General features: G+C 43.5%; 3 protein-coding genes and 1 non-coding gene across 6 annotated transcripts in view; 1 reads left to right on the forward strand and 3 right to left on the reverse strand.

Moving 5' to 3' along the window:
* Positions 1-19,554, forward strand: part of ACAD11 (acyl-CoA dehydrogenase family member 11) — a 46,986-nt gene extending 27,432 nt beyond the window's left edge. The window contains exons 11-21 of the mRNA XM_035129331.2: positions 596-673; positions 2,010-2,148; positions 2,727-2,834; positions 3,638-3,736; positions 10,218-10,284; positions 11,450-11,535; positions 13,113-13,184; positions 14,284-14,438; positions 15,396-15,512; positions 16,934-17,043; positions 18,164-19,554. Of these exons, the coding sequence (XP_034985222.2) occupies positions 596-673; positions 2,010-2,148; positions 2,727-2,834; positions 3,638-3,736; positions 10,218-10,284; positions 11,450-11,535; positions 13,113-13,184; positions 14,284-14,438; positions 15,396-15,512; positions 16,934-17,043; positions 18,164-18,278 (1,146 nt within the window). The 3' untranslated portion in view covers positions 18,279-19,554. The remainder of the gene's footprint in view (positions 1-595; positions 674-2,009; positions 2,149-2,726; positions 2,835-3,637; positions 3,737-10,217; positions 10,285-11,449; positions 11,536-13,112; positions 13,185-14,283; positions 14,439-15,395; positions 15,513-16,933; positions 17,044-18,163) is intronic.
* On the reverse strand, positions 2,248-2,332 carry TRNAK-CUU (transfer RNA lysine (anticodon CUU)). Its single transcript has one exon. It is a non-coding gene; the product is annotated as a tRNA-Lys (tRNA).
* On the reverse strand, positions 3,850-8,149 carry ACKR4 (atypical chemokine receptor 4). Its single transcript, XM_035129337.2, has 2 exons — positions 7,748-8,149; positions 3,850-7,144 (listed from the first exon to the last, which is right to left on the reverse strand). Exon 2 carries the CDS (start codon positions 7,134-7,136, stop codon positions 6,078-6,080), a length of 1,059 nt encoding a protein of 352 aa, XP_034985228.2. The 5' UTR covers positions 7,137-7,144; positions 7,748-8,149; the 3' UTR covers positions 3,850-6,077.
* Positions 19,555-19,648: 94 nt separating the features above from the next.
* Positions 19,649-27,008, reverse strand: part of DNAJC13 (DnaJ heat shock protein family (Hsp40) member C13) — a 60,432-nt gene continuing 53,072 nt past the window's right edge. For 2 of the 3 annotated variants that reach the window (XM_060280635.1, XM_035129327.2), the window contains 9 exons: positions 26,765-26,877; positions 25,403-25,572; positions 25,042-25,084; positions 24,435-24,608; positions 23,378-23,557; positions 22,639-22,779; positions 21,366-21,509; positions 21,076-21,175; positions 19,649-19,812 (listed from right to left, as the gene is read on the reverse strand). In XM_060280635.1, the coding sequence (XP_060136618.1) occupies positions 19,715-19,812; positions 21,076-21,175; positions 21,366-21,509; positions 22,639-22,779; positions 23,378-23,557; positions 24,435-24,608; positions 25,042-25,084; positions 25,403-25,572; positions 26,765-26,877 (1,163 nt within the window). In that variant the 3' untranslated portion in view covers positions 19,649-19,714. Of the gene's footprint in view, positions 19,813-21,075; positions 21,176-21,365; positions 21,510-22,638; positions 22,780-23,377; positions 23,558-24,434; positions 24,609-25,041; positions 25,085-25,386; positions 25,573-26,764; positions 26,878-27,008 lie in introns of those variants that run through there. The other variant, XM_060280636.1, reaches the window with a different exon arrangement.

Raw genomic sequence — 27,008 nt, forward strand, 5'->3', positions numbered from 1 at the left:
GCAGCAGCAGCAGCAGCATCTGTTTTCTAAATTGGGCAGCTGGGAAACAAAACATTGACCTGTGGCATTGTGGGAAATTTTAATGGTGGGTGGCTTTCAAACCCAGCCATCTAGTGCAGGGGGCCCAGGACAGGCAATAGTAGTGGGCCTTTCTAGGGCCCAATTGTACAGTTAGGTAAAGTATACTCTAGACATAATGGCTTTACAGGAGTCCTTTAATTTTATTATTTATATGACGTCCATCTGACTGGGTTGTCCCAGCCACTCTGGGTGGCTCTCAACAAAATATTAAAAGCACAATAAAACATTGAAGACTTCCCTGTTGTACAGATGTCTTCTGAAAGTCATATAGTCATTTAGATGTGTGAGGTGAATATTGCATCACTATTCATCCAGCTCACATTCACAATTCTGTGTCTTTATGACTCTTTCCTTCAATTACTCAGAAATCTCTTACCATATGAAAAGCAGAGTAAGTAGCAATCTAGTGAAATGTACTGATGTGGCTTTATTGGCTGTTGTGTGTACTGATGTGGCTTTATTGGCTGTTGTGTGGCCTGTTGTGTGGCCTCTATTGATTCATTTTATTTTCTAGGAAATGGCGGAGTATTACGCCAGAAATAAAAATTCGCCAGACATCTGGAAAAAGCCTCCAGTGATTGAGAGACTGAAGGTGCTTGTGTTTTTTCGCTTCTGTGGTGTTAATAATGGAAGGAATTGCCCAATACAGTCCTGTAGCTGTGCAAATGTCACTTGAATAATAGCTTATCTGATGTTTGGGGCTTTTATTCCAATTAAAATAGCAGGTAAAGTTTTGAAGAGAAAGAGTAGTTTATCACCCTGATCCACAGGCCTGATAAAATGGCGGTGCTTTTGCTTTAAAGCGCTTTAGTTCAATTGATTTCAACTGCAGAGAAGCCTAGGCCAAATTTCTTCTGCAGTTTCACAGGCTTATATTCCAGGCCATTAATCATAGATGTTTTGCTGAATAACACTGTGGAAAGACAAATCTCTGCACATAGCTGCCAAGTTTTCCCTTTTCTCGCGAGGAAGCCTATTCAGCATAAGGGAAAATCCCTGTAAAAAAGGGATAACTTGGCAGCTATGTCTCTGCAATGTGTAGTTTTTAGTCTTTTATTTCTATAACCAAGGAGGAAATAATAATAATTTCACACTGGCAACTAGTCAGGAGTAAGTTCCTCTGACTCATTTGGACTTCCTTAATGGAATTAGGTTTGTTGGGACCAGAGTTTAAGAACGGGTGTGTATATATGAGAGAGAGAGACTCAGAGAGAGAGACTCAGAGAGAGAGAGAGAGGAAGGAAGGAAGGAAGGAAGGAAGGAAGGAAGGAAGGAAGGAAGGAAGGAAGGAAGGAAAGAGAAAGAAAGAAAGAAAGAAATAGAGAGATAATAATAATAAATTTATTATTTATACCCTGCCCATCTGGCTGGGTTTCCCCAGCCACTCTGGGCAGCTTCCAACACAATATTAAAATACAATAATCTATTAAACATTAAAAGCTTCCCTAAACAGGGCTGCCTTCAGATATTCTTCAGAGAGAATAAGTGAAGCTGTTTATGGCAATGCCAGAACCAAGAATCTGGCTTGGTGTTTTCTGAGTGCTGTGATTTCAATCAGATTGGCATTTTTTTAATTGGGATTATATTAAAATGCATATATTTCCATGAATGCTGTAAGCATCCAAGTTCTTAAATTATTTATTTTATTATATTTGCCTGTTGTCTTTGTTTATGGAGTTTTCTTGGCAGGGATACTGGAGTGGCTTGCCAGTTCCTTCTCCAGGTGGATCATGTTTAGTCAAAACTCTCCACTATGACCTGTCCATCTTGGGTGGCCCTGCATGGCATAGCTCATAGCTTCTCTGAGTTATTCAAGCCCCTTCGCCACGACAAGGCATTGTATTATACATCCCTCTTCTAGCTGGAATATTAGAATGGTCATTCAGTGCCACCATGACTTGGCTGATCCCTCTTACTTCTGTCGTCAGGAAAGGGCCAAGGCAGAGGGTCTCTGGAACCTTTTCCTGCCAGGGGTTAGTGGTCTTGGCCAGCTGGACTATGCCTTAATTGCAGAAGAGACTGGGAAGTGCTTCTTCGCGCCCAACGTGTTCAACTGCCATGCCCCAGGTCAGTGAATTGTTATGACACTCATACCAGGGATCGTAGAATCACAGAACTGTAGAGTTGGAAGGGACCTCAAGGGTTACCTAGTCCAACCCGCTGCAATGCCCAACGTGGGACTCGAACCCATGACCCTGAGATTAAGAGTCTCATGCTCTAACCAACTAAGCTATCCTAGCACCTGATGGGCAACCTTTCTCAGCTCAAGTGCCACGTTTCCTCCTGAGGGGCCGCATGCCAGTGCTGGGCAGAGAGACAATTGTGCATTAGACCTTTGACCGGTAGACTGGTTCCTGCAGACACCATTCGCACACCCCTCTTCATCCTATATCTAGGAAGGTAGAAGCATTTTCAGAGTCAAAGGGCACATTCCAGCCAGGCAAAAACACTCCTTGAGGGTGCAAAGCAGGGCTGGTGACAGATGTGACCTGAGGAGTTGTCCTGAGGGCTGGATAATGAGTCCTGAGGTGCTGCACATGGTTCCTGGGCCTGAAGTTCCCCATCCTTGCCTCTAGTCATTGAGCATTGTGTGTCTGATGGAGCGGGAACCGTAACAGCATATTTTCTGTTTGTCTCCCCCGCAGACACAGGAAACATGGAGGTCTTGCACATGTATGGGACCCAAGAACAAAAGAAACAATGGCTGGAGCCTCTCCTAGAAGGGAAAATAAGTTCTTGCTTCTGCATGACAGGTAATAGTTTTTTTCTTCTTCTCCTAAAACTAAGGATTGTGATATGGTGCTACAAATCCTCCAGTTGGGGCTGCATGGTAACTTCTTACATTTGTATTACATGCAGAGAAAAATAATGGTTTTAGTATTGATAGTCCACAACAGTTCCTCCGTAATATTTTTCCAGGAATATATTTTCTCTATAATTTATATCTGCTCCAATTATTATTTTTTGTATGTTTGCCTTACTTTTATACTGTTTTTTTTTATTAATTTGAAATGTATATATGTTTTGTTATATGTGTGAAATTCAATAACCTGTAAGAAACATTGCAATAATAAAACAAATATAGCTTAAACCAGATTTAAAATATTCCCTGGCCTTCTCATCGCCGTTCATCTTTCTGCATCACATAGAATTGCATGTTGATAAGAATTCTCGACTAATATCTACATATATATTTGATCTCTTTGACATTCTCCTTAGATTAACTTAGAAACCATCTAAGATCTTCAGCAAAATAAGTAGTAAGGCCACTTCCCAAACCAATCAAGAGGGACCAGGAGAAATGCCAAGCAGTCTGTGTGGTCCCCAGAAGTGCTTAAAAACAACTAGAGGAACATTAAGCAGCATAGCAGAACCACATAAATAGACACATCATCTGCTGAGGGTGGTGGGGACGGACAGACTGCTGCCTTTCCTCCTTGCAAACCACTGATGCTGCTTCTATCACCTCTGCTTGGGAGATAAAATGGACTAAGTTAGATTCTGCTTTCAAGGACTCCAGCTGCAGTAAACCATGACTGGTATTTTATTTGAACAGAACCTGGCGTCGCTTCGAGTGATGCCACCAATATGGAATGCAGCATCGAGAGAGAGGGAGGCAGTTATGTGATCAATGGGCAAAAGTGGTGGAGCAGTGGTGAGTAAAAAAAAGTTTCCCTGGAATGATGAGGTCAATTCTACCTCTGAATTTTTATTTTTATTTTTAAATTTTAATAAACTTTATTGTCTAAAAAGAAATTTATACAGATATGTCTTCGATATACAGAATGGCTTCCAATTCAACAAATTCATAGCAAAAACAAAAAATACAAAAAAGAATTATGTATATAATATATAATCAAACACACACACAAAAAATCGCAACGTGAACGGCTTATGACTGATATATCTCTTCCTGTTGTATCTTAACTACTTCCAGACCTCCTAATTATACAATAGCAAATTTTTTCAATGCCACGGGTTGATGCTTCTTTCTATTTTTCAAACGTTACTCTATTTCTGCTAGTAAAGAATCGTTTGGATAGTACATTTTTAATTCTGTCCTTTCATGTTTCCGTATTGACTGCATGAGGAATAGAAATATGGCTTTTATTTTTTCCCCTAGTGTCATGCTTGAACAGGCCTTTGCATTTACATGCTAGATACAGTGGTACCTCCGTTTAAGGACACAATTGGTTCCGGAAGTCTGTACTTAACCTGAAGCGTACTTAACCTGAAGCGAACTTTCCCATTGAAAGTAATGGAAATTGGATTAATCCGTTCCAGACGGGTCCGCGGAGTACTTGAACTGAAAATACTCAAACCGAAGTGTACTTAAACCAAGGTATGACTGTATTCCATTATATTTTATCTATGGATTAAGTCACACGGGACTCCAGCATAAGGTTTCACAGATAAGGGGCTTTGCTCCTGCACATATGTGAATTGAATTCTAGGGACCTGCTCAAACTGAGTGTTCTCTAAATAGTGGAGAAGACACATTAATTTGGCTGCGCCTCAACCCTGTGCTGCGTACATGTAAACCAGTGTTTCCCAAACTTGGGCCTCGAGCTGGTTTTGGACTACAATTCTCATCATCTCTGATCACTTGTCCTGCTAACTAGGGATGATGGGAGTTGTAGTCCAACAATAGCTGAAGACCCAAGTTTGGGAACCCCTGATGTAAACCAATGACTCCTTTGGAATATATTTTACACACACATATCGTTTAACAATGTGTAAAGCTACGGATGTATCCATCTTTTGAATCGGAATAGCATGAGATGCTAATTAGCTGATATCCCAAAACTTCCGCAAGGCAATAAGGGACCCTCCTGAATTTTGAGTTTGAAAGATTCCCCTATTAAAAAAACCCTCATAGTAGTTCAGGGATCGTTTTATACACATGGTTTCTTTCTCTTCCATTGAAGCTCTTTTATTGTATACAAAAATGAAGCATAATATATAGTAATAAAATACAGTGGGAATAACAAAACATAAGATTGTGTTGTGGGTGACTTAATGGAAATGTTGCAGGTGTCGTTACATGGCAGTTCTAATCGTATTAGGAAATTCTACCCATTAAGGCATGCCCTTCAAATTCCATTACATGAAGGAATAAGGTCTCTCCCCACCCCCAGAAGAATTACTATACAAATCTTTGTGTAAATAAGTGTCTTGTCCTTATACCGTAAGTATCCAGGTGCATTCTTGAGCAGCACCTGAACATGGCATCCCCATGTCTAATATTCCTTCTTTCAGGAACACAAGGCAACATGTACCCCATGTAGTGATGCCATTATTCTATGCGTTCTCTGGATTCATGTTCCATGTAAATTACCTGGTGGGGACAGGAGAAAACTTTGCACAATGGCACCAGGATTTATAGCAGGGCTTTCAGGGGAAGCATTGATCCTTTAGGGGTTGTTGGACTCTGGCTCCCATCAACCCCCATCAGTATGGCCAGTGGTCAGGGATAATGGAAGCTAAAGCCCAACAACAGCTTTCATTATCCTTGACCACTGGCCATACTGATGGGGGGTGGAGTCCAATGCTTCCCCAACTCTGCATTATAGGATGATTTTATTTTCTATAACAGAACAGGCTCGCCACCCTCTTTCCTGAGCCATGCTTCTCAAGAAGAAAAACCAGCCTTTAGGAAAATAGCTATTGAGTGCTTCTGCTCACTCCATCTCCTTGCTACTAAGCAGGCTTATTTCCACTTGAACATTTCATTATTGTGTATTATTTGATGCTAGAAATAATGTGCATCATTTCCTATAGGAGTAGATCAGACCATTTAAACTAGGTTATATTGTCAGCAGAAAGCAGGTACGCTAGGTCCAGCTATCTGCTCGATTGGAACAGCTTCATCCTACCACGTGAAGCTATCGCAATCGATATTCAGTTCTTTTATCAAGGATCTCTTGTGTCAACCCAGCACAGCCAGGCATTGACTGGCTTAAGCGAACACGGATTGCTTTCCTTCTCCCCATTTTCTAAATAGTAAAACTACTGGTTTCTTGCCCAGAATCTTCATAGTCCATAGGAATTTCTTCATTTGCTGCGCTCTGCTGCCTTCTCCAGTAGCCATAACTCTTTGCCATTTTGACCATGTGCATTTTGAAAGAAGTTCCCATAAAAAAATAAAGGATGGGGTTCAGGCAGCAGTGGAACAAGGCAATGCTGTTCGTCACCTGGAATACAATATCGATGGTTTTGCTTGTGTTGCAGTCTGTAATCAGCGGGTAGATAATGTCAATGGCTTTCCAAAGCTTGACGATGTTATAAGGCAGTTGCGTGACGATGAAGACAGACACCGCTGCGACAAGAACTTTCAGAGGCCGGCATTTTTTAACACTGGGGCTTGAAATGAGAGTTCTGGCCACAGCTGAGTAGCAAACCAGCATGACAAGGAAAGGCAGCGCAAAACTCAGAAACATTTCCATGATTTCGATGGTTACATTAATTACGTTCCCCGTGCTCTGAGGAAATGCGGGAAAACATGAAAGTCTGTTGTTGAACTCCACGACTGTGTTAAAGACGAGTTCAGGAATGCAAAGGAACATGGCGGCTGCCCAGACAAGGAAAGACGTTTTGATGCATTGGTTGATGGCCCGTGGTTTAGCTTGGGATTTGACAATGGCTTTGTATCTATCGACGCTGATGCAGGCCAGAAATTGCATGCTAGCACTGAAGGTCATTGTGTAGGTAGCGGACGTGATCTTGCATAAAGGGATACCTAGGACCCACCCGTGGGCAGCACTTGCAGCCCAAAAGGGAAGAGTGCAGAGCAGCAACAAATCGGCAACCGCCAAGTTCATGATGTATACATCCACCCTGGTCTTTAGTTTTCTGATGCAGGCGAAGAATGCCACCGCTAGGGAATTCCCAGCGAGCCCAACGAGGAAAACGACAGAGTAGAATGCCGGTAGGAATGAGGTGATGAATGCTCTGACCTCACCTTTGTAGCAAAGCATTTCGAAGGAAGCGTAGTCGAAAGTAGTGTTCAGTTCATAATCATCGTAGTGGTAGTACCCTTCTGTAGAGAGCTCCATGGAAGAATCTGAAAGACAGGGTGGGATGGAGGGAGAAGTTGAAATTAATTGCACCCAGTGGATGTCGGTTTTCCAGGCAATTTTGGACTGGGGAAATTTCCTGTACAAATTAGGATGATTTCCAGCTTGCTTCAGAAGATTTATTGATGCCTTAGAGTGATCCAAGGAAGCGTGTTTGTTTCACTTTTGTTTAGTAAAGGGAGATAAATGCCTTTGTTACATCAGAAAATGTACTGATGTCCCAGAGAGTGATCTAATTTTGCATGTTTATTTTACTTTTATTTCATAAAGAAAGCTAAAACATTTAAAACTGACACGCTTGCATAACATTATATTTAAGTTGGCACCTCTGGTAGCCAATGATGTGAAGTGGGACCATGTCATCAGAAAAACGGGTTCTCAATTTAGATGATATTAATTTGTTCCAGTGAGCAAAGACCCAGAATCACGCCAAAAGAAAATTCATTAGAAAATTTATTAAAAGTAAATGGTAAAATTGCAAATATGTACAATGAAGGCAATGTAAACGATGCATTTATAAACAATGATACAAAATAAACAGTGAGTTATATAAAAAAAAGATTGCAGTATAGTAGATAATATAAACTTACAGCGAGACTACGGTACTCCAGGCAGTAAAGCTCTGCAGCTTTCAAAATTAAGATAAGGCAGGAATGCCAAACCTGTGGCTTTCTTTCAACGGTTTGCCCTTGAAGCTCTTGATCCAAGTAATTAATTTCAGCTGAGTTGGCGGAGGACCCACTTTACTCCTTGTTGTTTTCCTAAAATGGATACAGGAAGTTCTTTTCTTAGATGTCGGTGGCTAGACTCCTGAGTCTCATATTGTTCCTCCGTGCGCCTGGGTGAAATCTTCCAACATCCAACTAATTGCAGCTGGTGGGATTTCTTTCACCGATCGACAAAGATCCCAAGTACTTTTTTGAAGTCGAAAAGTTTTCTCTTGATCTACCATGTGCGCCTGGGGATTTTCCAGCCTCCCACTTCCCTCCATAAAGCTAGGTAACTGCTGCCGGGGGTGGTTGGAATGGCTGATTTCCAAGACTCTAATACTTTTAACAGTGGTAGGCTTCGTTATCCCCCCTCCTGGCGGTTTTGAATTTGGATTCCTGTGTTGCAGGGAGTTGGATTAGATGACCCTTGGGTCCCTTCCAACTCTACAATTCTGTGATCATCTGCTTGGCCCCTAGTAACCCCATCCTTTTATCCATGTATGTTTTATCCCCCTTGGCTTCTGTGTTTGGCTAGTGCCATGAGATGTCTGAGAGAAGGATTTTATCTGTACAAATGAGTGGTTAGAGCAGCACGAGGGCTGCACCCTTTCAGTAGTAGGCAGAGCAATGGGCACAAATTTAACCACTAGTACAGTGGTCTTGCATCCTAATCGGGCGCCCTCCAGCTGGGGAGGATGCAGCAGCTCATGACACCCTGTGTGTGCCCCCTACCAAAGCCTCACCTGGGGCAACAGCCCCTCCATGCTACGCCTCTGGGATCCCGCAAGGAAAAAGGACCGTAAGCCTAGCAGTAGCAGCAGAGCACATGTTTTAGTCCCAGCTTTAATTCCCAGCGTCTCCCTCTTGTAAACGCCAGAATGCCATAGCCAGGTCACATCTGTCCTGCACATCTAGAGCACTCTGATGCCACCTTAGCAGTCATGACTCCCCCCAAAAAAGAATCCTAGGAGTTGTAGTTTGTTAAGGGTAGTTTGTTTAGGGTGCTGGAACGGTAGCTCTGTGAGAGTTATCCCAACAACTCTCAGCACCCTTTGCAAACTGCAGTATCCGGGAAACCACTTGAGGGAACTCACACACACACACAGAGGGGGGGGGAGGGAGGGGGGAGAGGGAGAGAGACAGCAAAAGGTCACAACAGGCTGTTTGCTATTCGTTTATAAAAATGATAAAATGAAATTGCTGACCTGTTTTCCTCCTCGCAGGAGCTGCTGCATCAAACTCCTCCTGTGCAATGCTGTTTTTGTTTATGACTCACAATTATTCTCCAGAACCACCACGCCTTTTCATTTCCATTTTATTTCCCTCCCCCCCCCCCATTTGCCAGCAACACTTGTGCTTTCCTGGAAAACATCTGTTTCAGTTGAGCCAAAGGGCAGCTCCGTTTGCTGGCTCAGCGTTGCCTTTTAACCTTAAAGACACAAAAACTTTGTTGAAAACCCAGTTAGTGGTGTGGAGTTTCGATGACAGGTTTGGCCAGTGTTGTGAAGTCTATTTTAGCTCAGATAAGGGCTGTGTATGCACCATGCCTTTAAAGCACATCTCTTTCCCCCCAGCTCCCCCAGGAATCTTGGGCACTGAAGTTTGCTGATCAGTGGCATCAGTATGGTCTATAGGGCAGGTATCCGGCTTTAAATGTAGGGTGCCCCATTCTCCTACTGCAGCACAACTGTCAGGTTATACTCAACACAGTCTGCTAAAAATTGTTTGCATGCCTCAAATCTCTATTTCAAAAATATTACGTTTCATGCATCCTAACAACCAGACCAACAAGTCTGTTAAGCCAGTTTAAATCTGGCTGGTTTGTGGGTCATTTCAGGCAGCAGAATCTGTGGGATTTCCACCTTACGTTGCCTTTTATTGAATCCGACTGTTGGTCCATAAAGTCCAGTACAGTTGTACCTTGGTTTTCGAACAGCCTAATTCTTGAACGCCTTGGCTCCCGAATGATTGAAACCCGGAAGTGACTGTTCTGGTTTTCGAACGTTCTTTTGGAAGCCGAATGTCTGATGGGGCTTCCGATTGGCTGCAGGAGCTTCCTGTGGCCAATCAGAAGCTGCACTTTGGTTTTCAAAGATTTTGGAAGTTGAACGGACTTCCAGAACGGATTCCATTCGACTTCCAAGGTACGACTGTACTGTCTGCTCTGACTGGCCGTTGGGTCTCCAGGTTTTCTTTTCCCATCAGCTGCTCTTTTTAACTGGGGACAGAATTTGCTTTCAAGTAAATGTGTATCTATGAATGTCATTTCTTGCTAAATGAGATGGGATTAGTATCACGGCCTTTTAGCCCAATCCTAAAACTGTTCACTGGGAACTTGCCCATTTTTTAGGAGCTGGAAATCCAGACTGCAAGTTTGCTATTGTGATGGCCAGAGATAAAAACACATCTGCATCCAGGTAAGAAGAAAGCCATGGTAAAATGTTAAGCCAAATGTTGGTCCATCTAACTCGGTATTGTCTCTGCTAGGAGTTTGCAGACTCTGGTCTGTGGACCGCCAGTGGTCTGAGAGCTGCATTGCAACCTGTCTGTGGATTTGTGGTTGAAGATGGGAGATGGGACATCCATCACATTAAATCGAATGTGCCTAAAGCTAGGCACATTAAATATCGAGTTTCAATTGTATTTGTATTGCTACTTTCTTATGTATTCTATTTTAATACATAATTTTAAAAAGCAATATCTCCAAATGCAAGACAGATGTTCTTATGAACAGAGGAAGCTCAAGAAGGGCTATGGCATGTCACCACTACAAAATGACCACGGGGGAAGACCACCTTGTGTCCTTCCTGGCTGGCATGCTGGGGCAGAAGGTGCCCTAATCAGCAAGCGCATGCATGCAATTGCACAATACCTTGCATGAGCCTTGTCCACTGGTATCCGTGCTCACACTGGCTGAACCTGGACCAGTCAATAGCTATGAGCCTGCATGGCTCTGAGCAAGACCCCTTTCTACCAGTGCCTTCCCATCCCTGCCATAGAAGGCCCATAGGTTAGGTATGCTTTGCATACTTTACAAGCCGAGAGGTTCGATCCTTGGTAACTCCATGAACAGCTGGCAAAGACCCCTGCCGGAAATCCTGTGGAGCTTTTGCCCATCAGTACAGACCAGAGAGGAGGGGGGAACCTTTTAAAGTCTGAGGGACATATATCCTTCTGGGCCACCCTCAGAAAGGGGCCACACGGCAGTAGAGGCGAAAGCAGGCAGAGCAACAAATGTGCATGTTACCTTTGTGCAGTAGGCAACACATTCCCATGTCCCTCTATCCTTGCCAGAGTTCAAGGACACATTCCAGCTAGGCAAAAATAGTGCAAAGCAGGGTCGGTGAGTGGCAGGGCCTCAGGAAAGTTCCAAGGGCCTGATTGAAAAGTATGAAGGGCCAGATTGAGCCTCCAGGTCTGAGCTTCCCTATTCCTGGTGTAGACAATACTGGACCAATGGCAGCTTTCTGTATCCATTAATAAACAACTGCTGCTCAAGAGGTAGAGGTAATAAAAGTTTCTCTCTCACACACAAAAAACCCTCAAGGTTAATTCCCGGCACCACTTTTTTATTATTATTAGATATAAACAGCACAGTATGATCATTGTGCCAATGGATACACCTGGTGTCAAACTTATAAGGCCTCTTTCAGTCTTTGGATACTGGGGTAAGTACTTACGATCATCGTTGTCATCATCCAGCACCATCCAAGTGCTTTGATTTGGCTCCTAGCTCTCAGTGCCCTTACTGGTCTGAATTGTTGCTTTAATTCAGGCACAGGCAAACTCGGCCCTCCAGATGTTTTCAGACTACTATTCTCACCATCCCTGACCACCTGACCACCCTGATAGCTAGGGATCATGGTAGGTGTAGGCCAAAAACAGCTGGAGGGCCGAGTTTGCCTATGCCTGCTTTAATTTAAACCACTAAATGAATGGGTGTTCCTTACTCTCTCGTCCTGATGTTTTGTCACTGGATTGGAGACACTTAAGACTCACAGAATCGTAGAGTCTGAAAGGACCACAAGGGTCATCGACCCCCTGCAATGCAGGACTGTTTTGCACAATGTGGGACTCGAACCCACGACCTTTGATTAAGCTCTACTGACTGAGCTGTCCCATAGTCCAGGGCTCCCCGTAGCTCATGGAGCTGCTGCTGTTGGGTTGCTATACTGTGCCTACTGGATATAGGAAAGACGAATCACCACTGACACAGATCCTGCAGTTTAAAAATACAGTGGTACCTCGGTTTAGGAACACAATTGGTTCTGGAAGTCTGTACTTAACCTGAAGCGTACTTAACCTGAAGCAAACTTTCCCATTGGAAGTAATGGAAAGTGGATTAATCCGTTCCAGATGGGTCCGCGGAGTACTCAACCTGAAGTATACTTAACCCGAAGTATGAGTGTAATTGGTTCTGGAAGTCCGTACTTAACCTGAAGCGTACTTAACTTGAATAATAATAATAATAATAATAATAATAATAATAATAATAATAAATAAATAATTTATTTATTATTTATACCCCGCCCATCTGGCCGGGTTCCCCCAGCCACTCTGGGCAGCTTCCAACAAAACACTAAAATACAGAAATCAAACATTAAAAGCTTCCCTAAACAGGGCTGCCTTGAGATGCCTTCTAAAGGTCTGGTAATTGTTGTTCTCTTTGACTTCTGGTGGGAGGGCATTCCACAGGGTGGGTGCCACTACCGAGAAGGCCCTCTGCCTGGTTCCCTGTAACTTGGCTTCTCGTAGCGAGGGAACCACCAGAAGACCCTCGGCGCTGGACCTCAGTGTCCGGGCAGAACGATGGGGGTGGAGACGCTCCTTCAGGTATACTGGACCGAGGCCGTTTAGGGCTTTAAAGGTCAGCACCAACACTTTGAATTGTGCTCGGAAACGTACTGGGAGCCAATGTAGGTCTTTCAGGACCGGTGTTATGTGGTCTTGGCAGCCGCTCCCAGTCACCAGTCTAGCTGCCGCATTCTGGGTTAGTTGTAGTTTCCAGGTGACCTTCAAAGGTAGCCCCACGTAGAGCGCATTGCAGTAGAGCGCATTGAAGTGAGCTTTCCCATTGAAAGTAATGGAAGGTGGATTAATCCGTTCCAGATGGGTCCGTGGAGTACTTAAACTGAAAGTACTCGAACTGAAGCGTACTTAAACCGAGGTATAACTGTATGTACATACTGATGCTAGCTGTTTCCCTCAGTTGACACTTGCCTTTGTTCTTTTCACAACTTTATAGATTATTTCCATGGCGGACATTTTGAGGTGCATTTTAACAACGTCCGGGTACCTGCCTCTCATTTAATCCTTGGTGAGTCTCAACATTTCTTTGCTAGAGAAGTTTTTTATGTTTGATGTTTTATATATGCTGTAAGCCGCCCAGAGATGGTGGGGTAAACCCAGCCAGATGGCTGGGGTATAAATAATAAAAAGTATTATTATTTATTAATATTAGAATTATTATTATGGCGCTGTGGGTTAAACCACAGAGCCCTTGCCAATCAGAAGGTCGGTGGTTCGAATCCCCACGACGGGGTGAGCTCCCATTGCTCAGTCCCTGCTCCTGCCAACCTAGCAGTTCGAAAGCATGTCAAAGTGCAAGTAGATAAATAGGTACCGCTACAGCAGGAAGGTAAACGACGTTTCCGTGCACTGCTCTGAAGCGGTTTAGTCATGCTGGCCATGATCAGGAAGCTGTACGCTGGCTCCCTCGGCCAGTAAAGCGAGATGAGCGCTGCAACCCCAGAGTCATCCGCGACTGGACTTAATGGTCAGGGGTCCCTTTACCTTTACCTAAGCCCTCCCATCCGATGTCAAAGAAAAAAACCAGCTACCGGATGTTTAGAAGACATCTGAAGGCAGCCCTGTTTAGGGAGGCTTTTAATGTTTAATAGATTATTTTATTTCATTTTTCTGTTGTAAGCCGCCCAGAGTGGCTGGGGAAACCCAGCCAGATGGGTGGGGTATAAATAATAAATTATTATTATTACTGCCCAGAGTTGGTGGGGGAAACCCAGCCAGATGGGTGGGATATATAAATAATAAAAAGTATTATTATTTATTACTAGCTGACCCGGCCACGCGTTGCTGTGGTTCTTTCCTGTGAGCTCTGCAAAACTCTACTGCGACCTCTTCCCACCTGCATATGTTTTGGGCTTCAACTCTGATCAGACCCAGCTAGCCTGGGGTTGGTGGGAGTTCTCATTCAAAACATCTGTACAAACTGACCTCGTCTAAGGTCATTTTTTTTTAATGTTCCCATGTACAGTATCCCCACTGAAACTTCAGCAATCTCTCCATTGTTATGTGCTAGCTATGGGACAACACCGCATTAGTGGTACAGATGCAATCTCCTTCCCAGGAAGGCAAACAACCTTTCTGTCTGTCTCTCTCTGTCTCTCTGAACCCAGGAGAAGGAAGAGGATTTGAAATAGCGCAAGGAAGGCTTGGGCCAGGCCGCATACACCATTGTATGCGGTCCATAGGGGCAGCTGAAACTGCTCTGCAGATCCTGTGCAAGCGTTCAGCCCAGAGGGTGGCATTTGGGAAGAAGCTCTACCATCACGTGAGTTGAGTCTCTACTTTTGTAGGTGTAACTCTTTTCTTAGCTCAAAGGTGCGTCAGATCCAGTGACAGGAGGTTGTAGCTAAGGCTTCAGTAGCACGCTAGGAAGCAGAATGTTTATGTGCTAGATAAGAGACAATTTTGAACTAGATGGACCAATAGTCTGATGTGCTCTCGTGCTGTTCAAAATATCTCATGAACGGAACCACTGGGCAGCAGGGATTGTGAAAAAATAAAATAAAATTGAGAATACAGGCTTCCTCTAATTTATGCAGGGGTCATGGTGCATGTCAGCAGAGCATGCATAACATCCTGTTCTGTTCCTGCCCCGCCCTCTTCTGGTTGCGATTGCGCGTGCATTGAATGTGCACAAAATGAGAAGGAATACTCACCCCTTGCTTTTTTCCTGTAGACCATTTGCAGTCATCAACGGTCATCAAGAGCTGTCAGTCTGTCAATCACCCACTCCCTCCACCCTTCTGAGTAATACCTCCCCCCACCATCTGACTATATATAAGCGTCTGGTGACTTCTGCTTCAGTGTATCTGAAGAAGTGTGCATGCACACGAAAGCTCATACCTATGACAAACTTAGCTGGTCTCTAAGGTGCCGCTGGAAGGAATTTTTTTATTTTGTTTTGACTACGTCAGACCAACACGGCTACCTACCTGTAACACAAAATGGGAGTTGCTTGTAAAGTCTTTCAAAGTCGTTTAACTCTTATAGTTTCTATCACTGTTAGCAAAATTACTAGTTTTTAGCATGCACTGTGGTTCATTGATTCTTCCGATCATCTTCCAACTGGAGGTATGCATTCTGATAACTGTCCAAAACTGCAGATCTACATTAAGTATCCATGTTCAAGGCAGGCCGCTAGTAGAAGGTGCAGTGAGATTGGTTGTGTTACTTAAGCTGGGTGCTGATTTTCGCTTTTCTTTGGTTATCCTTATGACTGCAGGAAGTTGTCGCTCACTGGATTGCTGAATGCCGCATTGCTATCGAACAGGCAAGGCTGCTTACGTTGAAAGCAGCCAGCAAAATAGATGCCATGGGCAACAAAGAAGCCAGAAAAGAGGTAACGGCAAGTGTTGCAAGCTGGAGAAAATAGCAGATGTTGTCTTAAGTCAGGCACCCCCAAACTTTGGCCCTCCAGATGTTTTGGACTACAATTCCCATCTTCCCCGACCACTGGTCCTGTTAGCTAGGGATCATGGGAGTTGTAGGCCAAAACATCTGGAGGGCCGCAGTTTAGGGATGCCTGTCTTAAGTCAAAACTGGGGTGGCCTACAGCTCCTATCATCTTTGACCACTGGCTATGCTGGCTTGGGACTCATGGGAGAGCACTATCTTGGCTTTCCTGACTTAGGAAATAGAACTTCACCATCTCTGCCAATAGCAAAATTATCCATTCTTTCATACCTGGACAATCCCACCTGTGTGTATACCTTGGATCCTGAACGCCTTGCGAGCCGAACGTTTTGGCTCCCAAACACCGCAAACCCAGAAGTGAGTGTTCCGGTTTACGAATGTTCTTTGGAACCCGAACACCCGACTCTGCTTCCGATTGGCTGCAGGAGCTTCCTGCAGCCAATCAGAAGCCACACCTTGGTTTCCAAGAGTTTTGGAAGTTGGATTTCCGGAATGGATTCCATTTGACTTCTGAGGTACGGCTGTATTTTGGCAAATACAGCAACCTTGTAACTTTTCTTGGCAAACACGTCATGAATTTAGTGGAAGCAGACTTGGCTCAGGGGCAGAGCATCTATTTTGCACTAAATTCATGACGTGTTAACCAAGAAAAGTTACAAGGTTGCTCTATTTTGGATGCAGGAGGTCACCCTGCCTGGAAAGCCCCTGCCAGTTAGTGCAGGAGGACCAATGGTATGACTTGTTCCTACACATGGCAGACCATTCCAATAAGACTTATAGCAATCAAGGCACATGGTCTTCCAGCTTTCAAGAAAGCAAACATAATTTGATCAGGAACTGCAACCTTTGTGCCCTTATCTCCAGGGAGCACCCAGTAGGCTTCATGGCTGAGTAGATATTTCAGCTTGGGTCTTCTGATCTGAGTCTGACCCTCTAGCTACGTGCTACAAAGATCACTATAGCTAGTGGCTATCGACAAGTTCAACTGGAAGATCACCAAATTATCAACAATTAGTGTTCTTGCTTGAGCTGGCTGGATTAGATTGGCTCTGGTTTGCCTCTATATGATTGTGCCTGTTCTAGATTTTCTTAGAAACAACTTTTAGTAAGCACTCTAGAAATTACAACCTCCCACACCAGCAAGCATGCTACATTTGTGTATGTTGTCATGTACCCAGAGTCCTCTTGGCTTTTAGGCAAGTTGCAAAACACAAACGCTCACAAATGTGTCCAGTGGCATGGGGGTGCTTCACATCTTTTCTGAATTGCAAGCCTGCTTGTTGTCATAGGGTTTTGTTTGTTCATGAGCAGATCTCTTTAAAAAAAAGCTTTCCCTCATCTTTACAGGTTGCGATGATCAAAGTGGTGGCCCCCCGAGCTGTGCTTAAAGTGATTGACTGCGCCATTCAAGTTTGTGGAGGCGCCGGAGTCTCCCAAGACTTCCCATTGGCTGAAATGTAAGTGAAAGTTATTCTTAGGACAGGCTCATATTGTTAAGCCGAACACATCCCACGAGCTGTGTGTGGTGGCTCAGCAGAGGCTCAAAGCTCCTCCTTTAGCTGCAAACACACAGGTGCAGTGTCAAGCTCCTGCAATGTTTGCACATAAAGCTGAGCCATGGTTTACTTCAACCATGGTTTGTTCAACAAACCACAAGTTGTCTTGCAGATGAGGTAACAAGCCTTGCTTCTCCAAAGCTTCCTCTTGCTTTGAGTCTGTTGCTTGGAAGCACATGGGGTAAGGTGGAAGAGGTGATCCAACAAACCATGCTCAATCTAAGCTGTTGGGACTGAATTAAAAAATTTCCTTTGCTCACGTTCTAATCTAAAAAATATGGAATTTTTTTGGAAGGTATAGTAGCTAAGCTTAATTTTATTTAAAGAATGTATCTAGTGCTCTCTTGTTCAAAAGTCAGCCTGAGAGTAATAAAAAATTTAAATTCACAGTACAAGCTTTTGAGCCATAAGCGTTATATGCGTCATTTAATCCTGGGAATTTTGCCCTAGCAGAAATCCATGTACAGTACTGTATCCCACAACTTTTGCATGGTGGGGGTGGTTGGATTTGACCTACAAAGTCCTTTCCGAAGCCGAATCTGTATATGGCATTATTCTTATAAACTGCTTGGATGTTTTTGTTTTACAATCAAGCAGTGTAAAAGTGTAAAAGCCCCACTGACTGTGCTGAAAGAGCCAAGATGCTTATGTGCTGAACTTTGATGAAATTTATAGTATTCTCCAACTTGTTTGCCTCCAGGTGTTCTTGACTACAACTCCCATCAGTTTTGGCCAGCGTAGTCAGGGGCGAGGGGAGTTGTAGTCTTGCGACATCAGGAGGGCACCAGCTTGGGCTAGAATACGAAGTCTGTATCATTGAAAGTGGTCCTTGGTATGTTAAGAAAAGCTGGGGAGTGATAGCGCATGAGACTTCTGATCTCAGGGTTCGAGCCTCACAATTCCCTTCTAACTCTACAATTCTATATAATTAGAGGTAGAGACCTAAGGTGTAAACCAGCAAGCCTTCCTGTTTTGGTGCTGAAATGGCCAGACCATCTGCAGCTGCTCTGCCCTCCTACAGGTTTGCCTACATCCGGACGTTACGCATAGCAGACGGGCCTGATGAAGTTCACCTCTCAGTAATTGCAAGACAAGAGCTGCAGGACCAAGCCAAACACCTGAGTGCACATCTGTAATATTTTGCTTGCTTAAAGTCGTGATGGTACCGCAATCATTTAAAGCCATTCTCTTTCTTTAAATTAGGCTGAAAATTTATGGGGCAGGGGACTGTAGATTTGACACTGTTCTTAATTATGGGTATGTCTTAAGTAAACTCACTCTTACTAATTCTACTAGCAATTCCTTTACTGATCTTTCACGTGAGGAATAGTGTTCTTGCAGACAAAATGGCTTCACTCAGAACGGAGGAGAAATCAAACTTTTTGCTTATGTGTTGGGACCATCTAAACCCAAGGGTCTAGAATAGGCCTGCCATCAGAATTTTAAGACATTATATGAAACCCACCAACTGCAGGGAAAGGTAAGATACCTACTCAATTGCACATTGGGTTTTGCCTAAAGCTCCTTCTGGTTTTTTAAAAGCAGGGGTGGGACATTTATTCAGCCCCAAGAGATGCATTCCCAGCAGTGTTTCTCAAACTTCAGTCCCCAGCTGCTGTTCGACTAAAACTCCCATCATCCCTAGTTAGCAGGACCAGTGGTCAGGGATGATGGGAATTGTAGTCTTGTGGGCCATCAAATATTCAGGTTTCTGTTGGTATTGATTGGTTCTCTTGCCCTCAAAATATATTTCAGGCATCTCATCCCAGACTCATTTTCTTTCCAGCTTTACAAAGGAATAGAACAGCAGAAGTACAAGTCTGTCACATTAACAAGGCGTTCAGTTCCCTTTATTTTTTAAAATTTTATGTACATACGAATGATCTGTATAATGTACATTCAATATAGAAAGTTTTATATACTGGATAATGTATAGAACATATCACAATTACACTATGCTTTTCATATATAACATGTTAACGTCATTTTTAAATAGGTTTTTTTTTTTGCTGCATTTTAATTTTTCAATTTGGTAAAGCCAGTTATACATACAAATATCTTGTTAGGTCTGGTGAAGGAAATGTTAATGATTGAGGAGAGAGGCAAAACACCAAGTCTGTCAAGTTTTGGGAGGATTTATCTTGTCCAACTTGGAGGAGAGTAAGAGGATCAAGTGATTTAGCCCAATTTCTTCCGAGACTGCAGTTCAACTTCAGTCATGCTTAGCTCATAAAATACAAAAAACTAGGAAAAAGTGTTTCGATTCACAGTCTTGTAAACAAAAATATAAAGGAACAAAAAATGTGCTTACGTACAGCAAGAAACAAAAACTTCTTGCGTACCCCTTTAGGCTGATCCCCAAAGTACTTTCTTCTTATGTTACAGTGTGATAGAATTGTGGAAACTTTTCTTTTCCCCCCTAAAAAAAATATATTCATAGAAAAAGGAATAACACTGTCATGAAACTGGAAAGGCAGGCAGAAATCTGTTTCGATGGACAGGCCAAGGAATGGGGCCTTCCTCACCACCGCCAGTCTGTTTCAGAGTCCCTTGCACAGGCATTTCATGTCCTTTAGCTGTGGTCTCCAGCTTCGTGGTCTACTGGAGGGGGGACACTGGGCAGAACCGACGAAGACCTCCCCGCAGTAAGATAGCCAGCAACTCCAGGACCTGTACCAGGGGGGAAAGATGGGAAGGAACAAACAGTTTTCTTTAAACTTGAATGTTTTCAAAGCTGTTAGTTCTGTTCAGACAAACCAGAGTGATCTGTTTTACCCATGACGTGTCCAGCTTACATTTCTCTAGACTGATACACATGTTACTGGAGATCAGATATCACCAGTCACTATGTTATCTAGGATTTATGTTTTAACTCAAGTGCAATAATATATCCACAAAAACATACATATACATATATGTACACATACACACATACATATACCAGAGGTTTTCAAACTATGGTCCGTCCGCAGAAAGGTTGCAAAACAGACAAGGCTATCTGAACTTCACCCTAAACCTGATTTGTTTTTTAGGCTGTTTGGGCCAGGGCACGATGATTAAACTGGCCAATGAGATGGTGGGTCAGTTGTTTTCATAATAAGCCTACTAGCTTTGCCAATTAGAGGTACTTCTCATTTTGCAACATGTCCCTTGTTCCAACAATGCTAGTGTGGAAGCAAAAAATGTTGCTTGCTTTCATAGTTAAAGTGTAAAATACTAAATGGCCCGTTGAGACTCCTTGCAAATTTTCAAGTGGTCCGTGCGGGGCGGGAGTTTGAGAACCACTGATACGTACTCTCAGGCACCTACCATTTGGAACCCCCATGTCACAGGGGAATAAAAAGAAGAGTTCCAAAACGTGGCCTTGTGCAATGCTCTACAACAGTCACATGTCCGCTACAACTGTATTGCCATGCATCTAAGGAAGCATTTCATTCTAGGAACTGCGCAGATGCAGCATGCACTGAGCAAAGTGGTATCTACCTGCTTTTAGAGAGTGCTAGAGAGAAGTTTAGCAAGCTGCCTGCCAAAGTAGATCTAAAGCCCACTTCTGAGATGAAGAGGACTGCTACCAGATAGAAGGGAAGGAGAGGAGATACCTGGGGGAGAAAGAAACCAGACGCAAGGGAAGTACAGACAGCAAAGCACTTTGAAGCAAAAGTGAAGCATCACTCCGTAGTGTCCCGACGAGGTTTGTAACTGACACATTAATCATTTGCCCCCTTCAAATTTCTACACTGGATATGTCCTGAATTAAAGCTGAAGTCAAATTGGAGCATCCATTGATCCTTGTGGCCCCCTTTCCAACCTTACAATTCTATGATCAAATTAAGGGGACGGAATTAAGGTGTTATCCCAGAATAAACAAGCCACATGATACACAAAAGAAAGAAAAACACAACAGGAAAAGGCTAAGTTAGAATGTTTACTGACCAGTGAGGTATCCTGCTGTTTGAGTCTCAGAAATGAACAAGTCATGTTTCTGATCTTTGAAGGCACTCCACACAGAGGAACGAGACAGTATTTCATTCACCTGCAAGAACAACAAACGTTTGTTTCATTTTCCCCACTGTTCTTTACAACTGGCTGCTGTCATTATGAAGTTGACCCTGCCATTAGCAGCAGCCTTTGTAATTGCACAAATCTGGAGCATTTTTTTGGGGGGGGGGGTCAAAAATACAAAATGCAGATACCTCAACTGAAAGGAATTCAGGGTGCTTTACCTGCTCTCCATACTGTAGACTGCGAGACATAGATTTCAAAGCTTTAACGATCTGAGCTTTCGTGGCCGAGGGGCTTTCCAGATTCTCAAGGCCGATGCCTTCAAGCAGTCGCAGGAGATATGGAACCAACTCTACTTTCAAAGCCTGCAAAACAAGATTACAGGGTACTTAATGATAGTCCATGGACATTCCAAAGCAAGAAGTGCTCCTATCCATCAGGCAGAAGACAAAGAACTGAGGGACCGCCCCTGCCTCCCAGAATTCTTTGCTCTCCTGCTTATGTCACGCGAAGAAAAGTAACTCAGCCATTCGGGTTATCTCAAATTTGGCCACCCAGAACCACAGCAGAAATAAAAGGGTGAATTCACCACCTTCCCCAACATTCAACAGTAATTCCACATGATTTTATGGTAAAGACAACTCCAGCTCTAATAGACAGACAGATACAGTTGTACCTGGGAGCCTGAACACCCCGGAACTCGGGCGTTTTGGCTCCCGAACACCGCAAACCCAGAAGTGATTGTTCCGGTTTGCAAACGTTCTTTTGGAACCTGAATGTCCGATGCGGCTTCCATGGCTTGATTGGCTGCAGGAGCTTCTTGCAGCCAATCAGAAGCTGCAATTTGGTTTTCGAACATTTTGGAAGTCAAATGGACCTCTGGAACGGATTCCGTTTGACTTCCAAGGTATGACTGTATTACCGAAATCTTCATCAATGACTGAGGAAGTAATGAGTGGCATGCACCATTGGAGTTAGGCTTGCCCTGAGATGCAGGATTATTACTGTACGCAAATGCCTTTTTCTATACCAGATTCCTTTTCTGCACAAGCATGTGCCTCTGTTTGGCCATTCAATACACACTGTTCCTACTGGTAAGGTACTCCAAACAGCAAATGTTAGTAACTCTGCATTTAGCGTTGCGCACGGAACTCGGATAGTAACTCAGGGAGATATTTGAGGTGTATTACGGATATCAGCATGCATGGCAACATCCCTGTGGTGTGGTCACTCTAGGCCCAAGCTCTTAGAAAATACCAGATACATGTGTGAGCGAATGAGCAAGGATGCATGTTAATGCAAGGGCATTCCACCCACAGCTTTGCAAAGTGAGCCTCACTTTTTCTTGTTGCCCTAAGCAACCCACACGCAAGCTGCCACAGGGAAATACTTTCATTCCACACCACTCCACGAAGCAAGCGTAACAAATTGAATGGACACACATTTAGATTGCTATACAAATGCCTTTAAAGGGCACGGTTCTAGCTTCCTTACTTGGACTACAAGATCATTTTGTTCCTTTTGAAACATTCGATTAAGTGCCTCACAGGCTACTCCAATCGTATCTGGCCGTTTCTTCATTCCATTCATCACGGGTCCAATGGTCTCTAGCGCTGCCATTGAGCGAACACAAAGCTGTGGGGGGACGGGGGACACAGAAGTTTTATTTAGGCTATTGATGAGTCTCATTTAAAAGATGAGGTTATAAGATGCCAAGAAATGTCTAGCATAGCAACATGAGTTAACACTGCCATTTTCCAACCTGGGCTGCAGAAGTAGTAGGCAACAGTTCTTAAAGCTAACTGCTGCTATTTTTCTATGCTCTGGATTAATTCAAACTATGGATTGATAGAGAGTTCAAATAACTAGGCAACCAACATATTTTAGGGCACCACATCAGGATAGTGTTGGGGTTGCTGCATACTGAGAGACTGGAAGCAACACTTTGCCTGCAATGTAAATAGGTTGATGTGTGCATGGACCATATCTCTTCAACTGACTGAGTTGACAGTTTTATATACTATGATCCCAGCTGGAGACAATCTAATCTGGGGTGTAATATAACTGAACCCTGCTTTATACTGTGCCTAGCCAGGCTTACCACCCCTGGTACTGGTTTCAGGGTGTGGGGAGGGGATTGAAATCCAGTCTACAACATCAGAAACATACAACAAGCACCTGAGATGAAAGTTCTTCCAGCAAACAACAACACAATAAACCCATATCCTCATACCTCATTATCAGACAGCATGTGTATGACACGCATTGCGCTTTTTGGAATGGCGTTGTTCTTGTGATTCAGGGCCTGGAGAATCTTGGGAAGATGACCAAGAGGGGGAACTTGGTCTGCCAGCTGAGGCTGAGCACTAAAGAGGCACACCGTCGCTGTTGTTAAAGTTTCTAAAGTTTCCCCCTGTTTCGGAACACAAAGCACAGAGCAAGTCAATGAAATTTCCTGCTCTGCTATTGACGTCAGTCAACAAGCGGCCAGTTTACAATCAACCATTTAATGATACTCAGGAGTTGCATGTATGAACATCTTGATTATTTTGTGGGAACGTAGGCTTATCTTGTTAAGAAGCAGAGAATGACAGCTACAACCGGAATATGAATAAGAACCTCTTCTAACATACTGAGCAGTTACCGTTTCTTCAGTCAGAATCTAGTATGGGGAAAACCCAAACTGCACGCACAGATCTAATGTAGGTGCATAAACTGTTTTGAACAGCTGCCTGATCACTTATGCAACTGCATGCTGCACAGCGGCTTCTGCTAGAATGCATTCATTTAGCGGCCATTCATTCATCCATTCATTGTTCTTCAAACTAAACGAATAGCTCTTCTACTGCCTTCAACCACCATGGGTTTACTGCTGTTATGTGCCAATTATTTCACAGCATAAGCCTATGCATGTTCACAGAGTTACGTTTAAAGGCAGATTTACAGAGTAAGAAGCAGAACTAACCACATCCTTAAAGGTCTTTATTGTAAACTTATCAGAAACAAACAGTGGTAGGAAGTAGTAACAAATGAGGTTACAGGGAACCAGACAGGGCCTTCTCGGTAGTGGCACCCACCCTGTGGAACGCCCTTCCATCAGATGTCAAGGAAATAAGCAGCTATCCTATTTTTAAAAGACACCTGAAGGCAGCCATGTTTAGGGAAGTTTTTAATATTTAATGCTGTATTGTTTTAATACTTGATTGGGAGCCGCCCAGAGTGGCTGGGGAGACTCAGCTGGATGGGCGGGGTACAAATAATAAATTATTATTATTATCAACTCCACTTACATGGGGGTTGTTTTTCTCCAGGAGTTCGGTGAATTTTTCTAACAGTGCAATGAGAAATTCCCTAGGTTTTCGTAGCACCCAGGCCGGCTGGGCAATAAAGATTCTTAGGAAGACCCCTCCTACAGAAAGTTCACCTTCTGCTTCACCATACACCACAGCAAAGTCCTCAGGCAGCTGGATCAACGAGAAAGGGGGGGGATGTCACTGAGTTCGTGCATTAGGAAAGTTACATTTGGTTTATTAGAAAAGGAGAGGTGTAGCAACATAGCTGTGAGCCCAACCCCAATTATAAGGGTCCGTATCAATGTAGAATACCCTGCAGCAGGGCTGTTGAAGCTGCAGCCACCTGGTGCATGTTGGGCTCCTGCTCCCATCGGACCAAAAGTAGCATGACGTGGCCAGAGCGGATGGGAGTTTTAGTGCAGGAACACCTAGAGTTTCATAGGTTCCCCCCCCCGCCCCGCCCCTATCCTACAGTGCAGTTTAGTCATGGTATAGTGAGATAAGACTGAGCAGTAGCGAAAAACAGAAAATGCAAAAGGATACAAAGGAAAGTCATACCGATGCTTTGTCTTAATTTCCCCCTTAACATTTAAATTTTGCTTACCTTCCAGTTAATATCAGGGTTGTCTCTCTGTAGTTTAAAGTGCCTTTAAAAAAAAAGTCAGAATACCCATTAACAAATTCTTCTGCAAGCAAGGGCTTAAAATGAATTAAATTCTAAACTCTTCCCTCACCTGAGATTTTAAAATCAAACTGGCTTATTTGCACTCTAATCACTTTTAGCAATTTTGAGCAATACAGAATATCTGGCTATATTTTTTGCATTATGCCGCCTGGAACAGACCCTGTACTACAATCCTAGAGGATTCCAAACGGAATCGAATTGTTGCTTTACAGTTCTGTTGCATTTTACCACGAAACTGACCACGCAAGAACAACCATTATTCACCACTATTGTGACATACTCTAGCATCATTTCTCGAACAGTTGTAGACACTTTCTCTCTGGAGTTGTCATTCCATATCAACTCTGGATTTTCATGCGTTCCTTCAAAAATGTGAACGGCAGCTTCAGGGTTATCTCTCATGGCATCCATAAAGACACCAGGTAGAAACTTCATTAGGGTAATTCTAACCTAGAAAAGAACACACCAGATGGCAGATTCTATCACCACTAACCAAGGTTTCCAGTTAATCAAATGAACAGCTTGCAATACTGACATCTAGCAAAGCACAGAGAAAATGTTTTTGAAAGGAATTTGACTTAACATATAGCAATTCTCAAACCTGTGTGGGGAATGCCTTTGTATGGCTGACTATTGTTTGCATAATGACCTGTCTTGTGAAGAGTCCTTGAGTTACCCCCCCTGCCTCGGAATAACCTAAACTAAACTTGATAGATGGGCATGGTGGATCCCCGTTGTTCAGCCCAGACAGAGAGATCCAGCTCTGACAGCCTTCTGCTGAGAGACGCCTGACAGCAGCGAGATGCGAGGTGACAGGGAACCAGGCAGAGGGCCTTCATGGTAGTTGCACCCGCCGTGTGGAATGCTCTCCCATCAGATGTCAAGGAAATAAGCAACTACCTGACTTTTTGAAGACATCTGAAGGCAGCTCTGTATAGGGATGCTTTTAATGCTTGATGTCTTACTGGGCCATTGTGAGTATTATATGCTGGACCAAATGGGCTGCTGGCCTGATCCAGAACGGCTCTTCTTATGTTCCCATGTTTTCCAACCAGCATGTTGTTCTACAAGACTAGTAGCTTGCAGAGAATGAAATGGAAAACTTGCACCACGTGAGGGCTGGGCTGTTTATTTGAAGGGATGCACATCGGCTGCATCCAGACAATTAGATCTTGGATTGAGAAGCCAAGCTACAAACAGGCAGGCAGCCACTTAGCTCTCCCCACCCTTCACGTTAAGTGGAAAAATCAAGGCAGGAAGACATCGCAAATTCCTCTTGCAACCAAACCAGGAAAACTATGACTAATGGCTTCCAAATAAGGAATGACAGAAAGTCATATTTCAAAGCTGGCTTATTTATCCTGGTTTGCTGGGAAGCCATTAATCATAGTTTTTGTTAGCTTAGGTGTAATAGGAAGCCATGGTAACAGCAGCTTCATGACCTGTTTCCCAGCCCATATGAAGGGATGATAAAGATGAATACGGCATGTGTAATGTTAACTCCTAGTACAGGGTTGGACAGCATTTTTTATAAGCATGTTGCGAATCAAGTCTAACAGACATTGTGCTTAAATTTAGTGTTAAAAGCATGCTTTTAAAAGGGCCAGTTACACTTCCCAAACATGAAGCAAAACACACTCACCTTTGGACCAACCAGCTTGTCGGCTGTCATTTTAGCAAAAAGCTCTGCAGTCTGAGATCGAACTTGGGGATGTGTTGAGTTGCAGAACATATCAAGTAAGTAGATTAAAGCACCTAGGAAAGGACAGAGAAACAGAGGGCCTTATGGCAGTCTATGAGTATTCTGATAGATAAAAATAAATGAACAAACTGTTGCCTCTTCCAATCACAGAAAGTTCAAAACATTATTTTTGGATTCCAAAAGC

Source organism: Zootoca vivipara, chromosome 12, assembly GCF_963506605.1.
Source record: "Zootoca vivipara chromosome 12, rZooViv1.1, whole genome shotgun sequence".
In the NCBI taxonomy this organism is placed as follows: domain Eukaryota; kingdom Metazoa; phylum Chordata; class Lepidosauria; order Squamata; family Lacertidae; genus Zootoca; species Zootoca vivipara.